Here is a 12,563-nt window from a genome sequence, read left to right as displayed (position 1 = left end):
GCACACGCCACAGGCTATGCTTCTGCAGATCAGCTCGGGATCACTCAGCCCCCGGCATCCTGGAGAGCCGGGAGTGGCCATCCTTTAACTGACAGAATGGTTTTGATTTTTTTTCCAGACCTTTCCTAAGATTTACAGAACAGACGATAAAGGCGAGGTCAGTTAGACACCTTGACATTTTACCAGGTTTTCCCTCAAAAGAACTCGCGGAGTCAAATCTGCTGGTGGCCGAGGCTGGCTGATAACTTCCTGGCTGGGCTGCCGCTGTCACTGACACGCTGCTCTGACAGGGCTCCGCACGCAGCATCCCTGGGGAGGCTGAGGCTCTGGGACACGGAGGCACGCACTTCACACTCAGAATAAAAGGTGCTGGGCTGGGCGCTACCAGAACTCTGAAAAAAGCTCTGCTTATTCAAAGCTATAGCGGCTAGGGAATGCTTACACGTAGAATTCTACAATAAACTCAATAATCAGGAAAGATAAGTTAGTTTGTAAGGCCTGCAAATTCATAAGTTTGAAATACAATACCATTTGTAGTGGCTATTAGTAATAGACTTCTTTAAAGGGAAATGGCTGTTACCAGTAGATTTTCAAGTTATCGGGGGAAAACGCCCATCTCAGAATGAGGGGGTTACATACCATTAGACAATTCTCTAAGTTTGACTTTAGCTAAAGAAGCTTTAATGCTTTTATTCTGCTAATTAGGCTTCTCATATTGATACCACAACATAGTGCAAGAAACAGGAATTCCATTTTATAAGCAAATCATCCATATAATGTGACCAGAAGCCTTCTTAAAGATGAAATGGTCTGAATTAAACACTTTCAAGCATAACGTGACTCAGTTTTGTTTTTTTTTCTTAAAAAAGCATAATGGTTTGCTTTCAAATAGAAACATAGGCCGGGCGCGGTGGCTCAAGCCTGTAATCCCAGCACTTTGGGAGGCCGAGGCGGGCGGATCACGAGGTCAGGAGATCGAGACCATCCTGGCTAACACGGTGAAACCCCGTCTCTACTAAAAAAAAAAAATACAAAAAAAAAAACTAGCCGGGCGAGGTGGCGGGCGCCTGTAGTCCCAGCTATTCGGGAGGCTGAGGCAGGAGAATGGCGTAAACCCGGGAGGCGGAGCTTGCAGTGAGCTGAGATCCGGCCACTGCACTCCAGCCCAGGCGACGAGACTCCGTCTCAAAAAAAAAAAAAAAAAAAAAAAAAGAAACATAATGAGACTTTTTTCAATGACAAAACTCCAGATATTTTATCTGAATGACAGTGGTCGTATTTATAAATAGCCTCTCTTCTCCGACATGTAACCATTTCATCTACTCCACTTCCTCCATTCGTGTCCCTACCCACGGCATTTCAGTCACGGAATAATCTGTGCAGACGACTTAGCAGCAAGGGTCTGGCTCTGCCACAGCTGGAACTTCCAGCAGCTCCCGGAATAATCTCTGCAGATGACTCAGCAGCAAGATCTGGGCTCTACCAGCAGCTCCCGGGGCTTAATTTTTCTCAAGTTGAAACTGGATCTGATTTCACATGCAATTCCTCCTCATGTCCCCAGCCCAGTGACAGCCGCTGCAGCTCCCCTCCTTCCTGGACTGCTCAGTGCAGATACCCTCTGGTCTTATCTGTGTCTGGCTATGATTCACTTTGATTCACTTTGCAAGTGATGGGAAGACGGTCCTCACCTCAGCATGATCAACACTGCCACTCACGAAACTGCAAGCATCTGGTTTCCTCCTTTAAGGAGCAGGATTAGGAGATGAGTCATCGCTTTGACTGATTTGCTATGCAGTTTATCGTGGGTAAAAAGGGCAATGAGGAGCCACAACTTTCAACCTAAAGTCGAAACCCAATGTTGCCTGAGTCCCTTCTGAATGCTAAACAAGACTCCTAAGAAAAGTCTTCCAAATCCATCCCCAGTCTCCTTCACCAACCCCAAGTATTTAGGAAGCTAATTTCTACAAATAAATAGATTATATATATATTTTTTATATATATTTTTTGAGACGGAGTCTCGCTCTGTCGCCCAGGCTGGAGTGCAGTGGCGCAATCTCGGCTCACTATAAGCTCCACCTCCCGGGTTCTTGCCATTCTCCTGCCTCAGCCTCCTGAGTAGCTGGGACTACAGGCGCACGCTGCCACACCCGGCTAATTTTTTGTATTTTTAGTAGAGGCAGGGTTTCACAGTGTTCGCCAGGATGGTCTCGATCTCTCGACCTTGTGATCTGCCCACCTCGGCCTCCCAAAGTGCTGGGATTACAGGCGTGAGCCACCGTACCCAGCCAGAAATATGTTTTTATCATATAGGTCTCTACACTAGAAGATATCTTAAAATGATAACATGCAGAGATCTATCTAGAACTCCCAGAAGCCCAGCCTAACTCTGAAGATGTATTTAGATAAGTAAATGAACACAAGAGACCATCTTAGCAAAAGTTTTAAAAATAAACTTAGTTTCAAACTGATACTTATTAAAATTTAATTTTAGGTTGTAAATGAACTGCATGAGTACTTCTTCATTCCATTAAGATAGAGAACCAGATACGATATCAAAATACAAATGAAAACAGAAAACAAGACAACAAAAGTATTTTAATTTTTTTTTTAAGATGGAGTCTTGCTCTGTTGCCCAGGCTGGACTGCAGTGACACAATCTTGGCTCACTGCAACCTCCACCTCCTGGGTTCAAGCGATTCTCCTGCCTCAGCCTCCCGAGTACCTGGGATTACAGGCGCCCACCACCACACCTGGTTTTTTGTAGTTTTAGTAGTGGTGGGGTTTTACCATGTTGGCCAGGCTAGTCTTAAACTCTTGACCTCAGGTGATCCACCTGCATCGGCCTCCCACAGAGATGGGATTATAGGAGTGAGCCACTGTGCCAACCTCAATGTTGATATAAAAGACACTAAATACTACCTGGTCATAACTAGTATACTTTTTGAGAAGTAACATAGTGATTTCCCAAAACTAAAGATTTTTACATGTCTAATTTGTCTTTGGAGATCCAAAGTCACCTATAACTTAGACATACTAAATAAATGGGACTTCAACCACAGGAACAGTATGGCCATTAAATAAATATTCATTGTGCTGTAAGAAAGCTTTCTAATCTTAACTTTCTGTATTTTACATAGAACTTTAGTAATTTAATATATACAAAAAACATATTCCACATAGCATCCTACCACAATTAGAAATATTAACAACTGTGGTATTCTACTGTGGGCTGGCAGCAGTCATTAAAAATGATCAATTAGGTCTGTTCAGGCCCAGGTGACAAGTCTGATCCATTCTGAGTGGAGGCTATGTTTGTTAACAGTTTATTCTATCTGATAACAACCGCATTAACACTTTCTTTTTTTTTTTTTTTTTTTGAGACGGAGTCTCGCTCTGTCGCCCAGGCTGGAATGCAGTGGCGCGATCTCGGCTCACTGCAAGCTCCGCCTCCCGGGTTCACGCCATTCTCCTGCCTCAGCCTCCCGAGTAGCTGGGACTACAGGCGCCCACAACCGCGCCCGGCTAATTTTTTGTATTTTTAGTAGAGACGGGGTTTCACCGTGGTCTCGATCTCCTGACCTTGTGATCCGCCCGCCTCGGCCTCCCAAAGTGCTGGGATTACAGGCGTGAGCCACCGCGCCCGGCAGCACTTTCAATACTTTGGTTAAAATTTAGTTATCTTTTATACTCCAATAATTCATATGACTGAGGAGACCACCACCCCTCCCATTTCTAACTTGCATTTTTAAGGCCACTTGGATCCCTGGAAATGATTATTGCTGGCAGAGCTTGGATGGAGGACGCAGGTTTGCAGCCAGTTTAGAAAAATGCAATCCTACTCAAAAAAACACACACTCCCTGTTCCCAGAAGAGCTGAGGCAGAATTCCACAAGAAAAGGTTATGGTGAAAAACCATCAGCTTCTTCTTCTTCTTCTTTTGTCATAGAGAACATGTCCATCAGGCTAGATTCGAACTCCTGGGCTCAAAGGATCCTCCTGCCTCTGCCTCCCAAGCATCTGGGGCTTGACTAGCTTGTTTAACTCATGTCCTCGGACTCCAGAACCCACGACACTGCTGGTCTCTGCACCCAGCCTGCCCTTGGCCCGCACTGCTGGTCTCTGCACCCAGCCTGCCCTTGGCCCGCACTGCTGGTCTCTGCACCCAGCCTGCCCTTGGCCCGCACTGCTGGTCTCTGCACCCAGCCTGCCCTTGGCCCGCACTGCTGGTCTCTGCACCCAGCCTGCCCTTGGCCCGCACTGCTGGTCTCTGCACCCAGCCTGCCCTTGGCCCGCACTGCTGGTCTCTGCACCCAGCCTGCCCTTGGCCCGCACTGCTGGTCTCTGCACCCAGCCTGCCCTTGGCCCGCACTGCTGGTCTCTGCACCCAGCCTGCCCTTGGCCCGCACTGCTGGTCTCTGCACCCAGCCTGCCCTTGGCCCGCACTGCTGGTCTCTGCACCCAGCCTGCCCTTGGCCCGCACTGCTGGTCTCTGCACCCAGCCTGCCCTTGGCCCGCACTGCTGGTCTCTGCACCCAGCCATGCCCTTGGCCCTGTGGAGGAAACAACTGCCAGGGGCCAGCACCTACGGTAGAACTTGCTCAACAATCCAACACCTGGAAGGTTTTGTTTTATAATACTCTTATTTTCATTTTATAATAAACGTGCACTTTGCCTTCATATTTTGTCTCAGTTGCAAAATCGAATGCTTTCTAATCAGTTATTTAACTAAAATTAACTAAAAGTATGTAGATACTACCTCCTCAGCCATGGAGATTAACTAAAAATTTGAGTGTTCTGAAAACACTTTGCTCTGTTGACACTGTAAAACATTTTAAATGTAGGTCAAATTAAAATTGGTAGCCTACCATCACAATAGAAACCATACTCAGGTAATTTTTACCTTAATTTTTTCTTTTAACTGAAAGTTACAAACAAATGAGTAGGGTTTGGCTTCTTGGACTTGTCAGCAATGAATCCATAAAAATAATATAAAGATATATTTTTATATAAAGTAATATGCTACTAAAGCTATTCTAAAGTACATTATTCAAAAATATGTAACTAAATCTATTCTAAAACAAATCACTCAAGTAAGATGTAAAATGACCTTTTCTCCTATAGTCTAGTGAACAAAAAGGAGGCACAGCCTAGAAACCTGAAATTCCAAGTGTGAGGTGAAGCCTTTCAGCTCTGAATACACCAATGTGGGAAAAGCTGGCGGCCACGGCATCATCTGTCCTTAGAAGTGAATGGTAGGAGACCTGGAAATATCAGATGCCGCATCCACTGTGTTTGCAAAAACTCCCCACGTGAAAGCTGAGCTAATTTCTTACACTAAAGAACCACGAACAGCTGTTACAAGGATCGGCCCCAAGGCTTGGGATTTAGGAAGGAATTATGCTTTCTTTGGAGCCTGTAGAAAAGGAAAACTGGGAAGAATTTTACTGCATCTGGTCACTAGGAGGGCTTGTTTATGCCTGTCTTCAGCTATGTAATGTCATAAGAAACATTTTCAAGTGGGAAATTTTTTATTTTAATCTTCACTTAATTGCATGTAGAGGCAGGGTCCCGCTCTGTCATCCGGGCTGGAGTGCAGTGGTGTGATCATAGCTCACTGCAGCCTCAAACTCCTGAGCTCAGCTCAAGCAATCCCCCCACATCAGACTCTACGCTTGAGCTCAGGAGTTTGAAGCACGCACTGCCACGCCTGCCTAATTTTAAAAAATATTTTGTATACTCGGGAGGCTGAGGTAGGAGAATGGCGTAAACCCGGGAGGCGGAGCTTGCAGTGAGCTGAGATCCGGCCACTGCACTCCAGCCTGGGCAACAGAGGGAGACTCCGTCTCAAAAAAAAAAAAAAAAAATTTTGTAGAGATAGGTCTTCACTGTGTTGCCAAAGCTTGTCTCGAATTCCAGGCCTCAAAGTAATCCTCTCATCTTGGCTTCCTAAAGCACTGGAATTACAGGTGTGAGCCATTGTGCCTGGCCTCAAATGAGAAATTTTTAAAAAGCTTTGATATATAAGCTCCTGGGAGCCTTCAGAAATTGAAGATATGTTAGCAAAACTGTCCATTTGATTAGAAAATAGCAAGGTTTCTTTTTTGTGTGTATAAGGGTATGAAGTGATGAAACATTTAAAACACTCGCAAAAATGCAGAGTGAAAGATCAAACTGATTTATCATAGAGTCAAATCCAATTTCACTGCAGAGAAATCAGTGTAAATGCCTGTCAAACTTTAAGTGTTGGCTGCGGTAAAAATAAAGAAAGCAGGCTGGGCGTGGTGGCTCGTGCCTGTAACCCCAGCACTGTGGGAGGCCGAGATGGGTGGATCACCTGAGGTCAGGAGAGAGAGAGACCAGCCTGGCCAATATGGTGAAACCCCATCTCTACTAAAAAAACAAAATTAGCTGGGCGTGGTGGCGCATGCCTGTAATCCCAGCTACTTGGGAGGCTGAGGCAGGAGAATCACTAGAACCCTGGGAGGCAGAGGTTGCAGTGAGCCGAGATCACGCCATTGCAGACCAGCCTGGGAAACAAAAGCAAAAACTCCGTCTCTAAATAAATAAACAAACAAACAAACAAATAAATAAAGCATATTGTTTTTAGGATATATTCAGAGAGGCAAATGTGTAAAATTATACTTAAAAAGCCCACAGAGCGCCCAAGGCATCTGTATTTGTCCCATGGAAACGTAAGAGCTAACAGCAATTCCAGAAGAAAAACTAGACAAGCACAGTCAGTGCCGCACTACAGAAACCGAGAGAGCCAGTCAGTGCTCAGCAACAACCCGAGGTGTAACGGGGCCCTGAAAACACAGCAAGCTGTGCCAGCCTCCCACAGCCCGGCCACTGTTTTGTTTTTAAAAAATGGTTTTCACCAAGATGTAAATTCTGTGACTCTTAAATGTTTTTACATTTTTAATTTCTGCTCCCAGAAATGTTCACCTGCTTTCTGAAAAACTGGCTCCTCACCAGGAAGGCCTTTGGTTTAATAGTGACTTCCGGAAGGAGCGTGGAGAGGAAACAGTGTGCACCGGCGCCGCCCTCTTCACACACACCTGTGCCACCCTCTTCACACCCACCTGCACCGTCCTCTTCACACACACCCGCACCGCCCTCTTCACACACACACACCCGCACTGCCCTCTTCACACACACACACTCGCACTGCCCTCTTCACACACACCCGTCGGCCCTCTTCACACACGCCCGCGCCGCCCTCTTCACACACACACACCCGCGCCGCCCTCTTCACACACACCCGCGCCACCCTCTTCACACACACACACACCCGTGCCCCCTCTTCACACACGCTCACCCGTGCCGTCCTCTTCACACACACCCGCAGGCCCTCTTCACACACACCGGCACTGCCCTCTTCACACACACCCGTCGGCCCTCTTCACACACACCCGCGCCACACTCTTCACACACACACACCCGCGCCGCCCTCTTCACACACACACCGGCACTGCCCTCTTCACACACACCTGTCGGCCCTCTTCACACACACCCGCGCCACCCTCTTCACACACACACACCCGTGCCCCCTCTTCACACATGCTCACCCGTGCCGTCCTCTTCACACACACCCGCAGGCCCTCTTCACACACGCTCACCTGCGCCGCCCTCTTCACACACGCTCACCCGTGCTGCCCTCTTCACACACACACCTGCCGGTCCTCTTCACACACACCCACACTGCCCTCTTCACACACGCTCACCCGCGCCGCCCTCTTCACACCCACTCTGCACACATGCTCACCGGTGCCACATGAAGTATGTGCAGAGTGTGGCACCGGTGAGTGTATGTGCAGAGCAGGGAATCCAAACCCAAAACCAGTGCTAAAGAGTTCTCCTGTCTTGCAACTTTACACATTTGAGAGAAATTAGCATGGGAAACTTCACTTACACAAATAAAACAAAAGACCCCCCAGCACACCACCCTGTGAATCTTTCACACAATCAGCACACCACCCTGTGAATCTTTCACACAATCAGCACACCACCCTGTGAATCAAGGTCCTGGTAGGCTTACTTCCAGGATCCATTAGAATTTAAACAAACCAATTTTTAAAAACCTGGCAGTAGTTAAGTATAGGCCTGCGCGGTGGCTCAGGCCTGTAATCCCAGCACTCTGGGAGGCCAAGGTGGGTGGGTAACCTGAGGTCAGGAGTTTAAGACCAGCCTGGCCAACATGGTGAAACCCCATCTCTACTAAAAATACAAAAATTAGCCTGGCATAGTGGTGGGCGCCTGTAATCCCAGCTACTCAGGAGGCTGAGGCAAGAGAATCACTTGAACCCGGGAGGCGGAGGTTGCAGTGAGCCAAGATCGCACCACTGCACTCCAGCCTGGGCAACAAGAACAAAACTCTGTCTCAAAAAACAAACAAAAGTTAACTACAAAACAAACAAAAAACCAAAAAAGATCTTTTTTTTTTTTTTTTTTTGAGACGGAGTCTCGCTCTGTCACCCAGGCTGGAGTGCAGTGGCCGGATCTCAGCTCACTGCAAGCTCCGCCTCCCGGGTTCACGCCATTCTCCTGCCTCAGCCTCCATTTGGACTTGCAGGGCACACAAGCACACGCATACACACGTCTGCTCAATGAGAGTGGCACTGATTTTAAACTTTCTACCTAGCTCTACTGGGTATCCTGTGAAGGACACAGGGGTCACGAAGGCACCAGAGGTGCTGCCCCCTGCACACCCACCTCGACCGCCGCACTGTCCGATAGGCACTGGGAAGAGAATGCTTTGCTTTTGAGTGTGATCTAGACCTGGACTTGGATGACGAATGGTACTTGGGAGAACGCGATCTTGTTCGAGATCTTTTTTTGTGCTTTTTCTTTTTCTTTTCTTTCTCTTCTTCTCTCGGTGGATCTTTGCTTTTGCTCGAAGGCCTATCGGGTGGTTTAACTTCTAACGTAGGCAGAGGTCTGCCTCCAGTTAGTAGAGGGCAGGGCGTAGTGCTGGGTTCCTAAGAATAAAAGGGAAATCTGGGTGTTAACAGGGAAAACAGAACACTGAAGTGTATGTATAAAGTTTCAACTTTGGGCCCCTCACACCAACAAACATAGCAACCATCCCTTACAAAGACCCGTCTCCTCCTGTAGCTATCCAGAGTGACCTCCTTTTCACCTCCCAGGATGCAAAGGGAGAAAGGGAACCCCCTCTGGTTCCCGAGCCTTTCCACAGGCAGCACTCCCTTCCCAGCCCCCAGGCTGTGGACAGCAGGAGCCAATAAGAGGAGCACAGTAATAGAGATGCTATGCTGGAAAAAAATACGTTTCTTTTTAATAGTTTTAACTACCAACGGAGAGATTCCTCAAACCTCCAATACTAGGTTTTTAAATGAATCTCTGCACTACTCTGACAATAATTTTTAAAGGTCTAGGTTCCCCTTTGATGTTTTAAAACCTCTCCATCTGAGTGTCACATACATGCAGAAGAGCACACGAATCTTCAATGCACCCTGACACATTTCCACCACAGCGCATCGGAACCAGGTCAGGAGACAACACCCTTCAACAGTGTGGGCCTGCAGCCTGGCCCTCTTCCCCGGAAAGCTCACTCTCTCCTCAATTCACTTTAAGTGAATTTTAAACTACAGCCATTAAACATTTCACACCTTTAGACACAGTGAAAAAATCTGCAATTCATCATTTAGTGCCTCGAAGAAATTCAGGTCAGGTGCTGGGGTAGGACCCAGTCTCCCAGGCTGCCCCCAGCTGCTCCCCAGGGAGAGAGCTCCAGCCCAGCCCGTGGCACAGCGTGCAGGATGGCACAGTGTGTGCAAGACGGCACAGTGTGCGCAGGACAGCGTCTGTGAAAGGCAAAGTGCTAAGGGGGCTTCCCTTCCTTCTTTCCGCTCCCTAGGTCTGCCCTGGCAAGGCCAACTGGCTGAGGGAAAACACTGTAGAAATGATTCTTCTACAGTTATGCTTCTTACTTTGGCTTTGAGATCAAAAGCAATTCAGCGGAGCCCTGGTGGGGCAGGCCCCAATTTAAGATGAGATTCCACTCGAGCTGGCTGCTTTATGATGGCACTGTGATTTCCCAGTCCTCTGTTCAGCCTCCTTGCTGTTTCCGTTTACACCATGCTCTCTGATGCCCCTCCCTGGTTGTGGGTGTGCTGCAGGCAGGAGGGCAGGGACGAATTCCTCGTCGGGAGCTGATGGCCCTCCCATTTGGCCGCTACCAAGTTCACTGCTACCAAGTTCATCTTTACGGCTCTGCCTAAATTATCTCCAGGGACACTTTGGTAAAAAAAATCCATTTTACTGTGGGAGAGTTCTTATCAAAAAGGTCTTTCTCATTTGAAATTCTGTAAGTGTAACAATATTTTTCAGGTCTAACTTTTAAATATTTTATGTTTTTTGGTTTGTTTTGAGGCAGAGTCTTGCTCTGTCGCTGGGGTAGAGTGCAGTGGCGTGATCTCAGCTCACCACAACCTCCGCCTCCCGGCCTCAAGTGATTCTTGTGCCCCAGCCTCCTGAGTAGGTGGGATTACAGGCATGTGCCATCATGCCCAGCTAATTTCTTTTTTGTCTGTATTTTTAGTAGAGAAAGGGTTTTGCTATTTTGGCCAGGCTGGTCTCAAACTCCTGACCTCAAGTGATCTGCACGCCTCAGCCTCCCAAAGTGCTGAGATTACAGGCGTGAACCACCGCACTCAGCTAAAATATTTTATTGCTTACATAATTCTAACACACAAACGTCCAATGAGAAGCCAAGCTCTATATCCAAGAACACCCACTCCACTCTGGCATTAGTCAGGATTTGCCCATGAGCAATGCTAAATGATCCTTTAAATTAAAAAGACAATAAATAAAAGCCAGTAAGCTTTACAACTTCAGAGGCTCAACATCCTAGCTATGGCCTCTCCCATACACACTGCAAGGGCTTCCATTCTGCAAACAGCAAAGAACAAAGGTTTGTGAGCTGAGCACATCCTCTGAGGTGAGCCCTGGGTGGGACCAGAGAAATCAGCTGAGGCACTAAAAAAAATCCCAATATCCATGGACTCTAAACCAGGAGAAAGCCAGCCAGCCCCGGGGATGAAAGACGCCACTGGGAACCTCAGCACGGGCACCTGTGAGTGTTTGGGGAAGTCAGAGCTGCTGCAGGTCCTTTTAACAAGGCCCGGGATCTCCCCAGGAAAACAAAGAGAAGGCTGAAGAGGAGACTGAGACGCAGACTCCACCCTCGAGTGAGGAGTCTGTTCTGTGGCGAGAAGGAAGAGAAACACGTCTTTGTTGTCTTTTTCTGGTGAAGAACTCTCCTCATTTACTCTCTCTCACAAAATCACTGCACTATTTTGGCATGTGACTGATAACACATGGCGTTAAAACAGAGGGGAGATGGAAAAACCCGGTCCCTGGCAAACGTCTGTGAAAGACAAAACCAAAGGGGCGCGAGACGCCATCTGAGGCATAGTCAAGACAAACAGGGGTGCGAAGAGTCAACTCTCCAGCTGAGTTTCTACTCCTGTTTTTACTGCCAACGATTTGAACCTCTAAACTTTTTTTTTTTTTTTTTGCCTTTATCCTAACTAATGCCTGTCATTAATAATACTTGGCCGGGCGCGGTGGCTCAAGCCTGTAATCCCAGCACTTTGGGAGGCCGAGACGGGCGGATCACGAGGTCAGGAGATCGAGACCATCCTGGCTAACATGGTGAAACCCTGTCTCTACTAAAAAATACAAAAAACTAGCCGGGCGAGGTGGCGGGTGCCTATAGTCCCAGCTACTCGGGAGGCTGAGGCAGGAGAATGGCGTAAACCCGGGAGGCAGAGCTTGCAGTGAGCTGAGATCCGGCCACTGCACTCCAGCCTGGGCGACAGAGCGAGACTCCGTCTCAAAAATAAACCAAAAAACAAAAAACAAAACTTATCTCACCACTGTGGTTAAAGACGAGGGCTTCATTTTGAAGTGAGGGGACAATCTGAATCAACACTTTCAAATGTCACTTGTAATGAAGCCCAGTTCTATTTACTCCAACAACACGATCATCCTTCACCACGAAGGTGAAGACCAGAGCTACTGCGAGCTCTGCCAGGCGGAATTAAGATGGTCTGTGATGTTGACATGACCGCTTTTTTCAGCTTCAAGTGCTAAAAGTGCACAAGGACTGATGCCAAACACAGCTTTCCAGAAACCACAGCTCCCTTTGAGATGCAATTTTAATATTCCAGCAAAAATGATCAAAACCGAAGTCATGTTTGAGTGTGGGGGGGCAGACGTACGTTGGTTCAGGTAGAGTCGAGGACAAAGCAAAGAACTTCTGAAAAATGGTCATTTATGAGAGCATTAAAAGCTTACTGCCTGCCACTTTTGTAACATTGGAAAATAACATTGATTAGCCCCCCTTTATCACAATGAAGTATTTGGCAACAAATTAGCACATGAACTAGCAACTATTATTTCCTACTGTGGCAAAACAAATTGCTCAAAAGCAGACCGACTGTGTATCTGATTGTATTGGAAAATAAAAGAAATCTTATTTGTGAAGGGCATTACATTAACTATGAAATGGGCCAATCCCACGGACGGATGGCAAACAC

The 12,563-nt window shown here is 47.3% G+C and overlaps 1 protein-coding gene across 7 annotated transcripts in view; it reads right to left on the bottom strand.

The window, feature by feature from the left end:
• The window catches only part of SFSWAP (splicing factor SWAP), a 94,194-nt gene that overhangs the window by 14,486 nt on the left and 67,145 nt on the right, over positions 1-12,563 (bottom strand). For 6 of the 7 annotated variants that reach the window (XM_005572641.4, XM_005572642.4, XM_045366313.3 and 3 more), the window contains one exon: positions 8,713-8,978. In XM_005572641.4, the coding sequence (XP_005572698.2) occupies positions 8,713-8,978 (266 nt within the window). Of the gene's footprint in view, positions 1-170; positions 327-8,712; positions 8,979-12,563 lie in introns of all 7 variants that reach the window. The other variant, XM_005572640.4, reaches the window with a different exon arrangement.

Source organism: Macaca fascicularis, chromosome 11 (assembly GCF_037993035.2).
Source record: "Macaca fascicularis isolate 582-1 chromosome 11, T2T-MFA8v1.1".
NCBI classification, from domain to species: Eukaryota; Metazoa; Chordata; class Mammalia; order Primates; family Cercopithecidae; genus Macaca; species Macaca fascicularis.
Note: the sequence above shows the minus strand (reverse complement) of the source record. Positions and strands in the feature narration are given on the sequence as shown.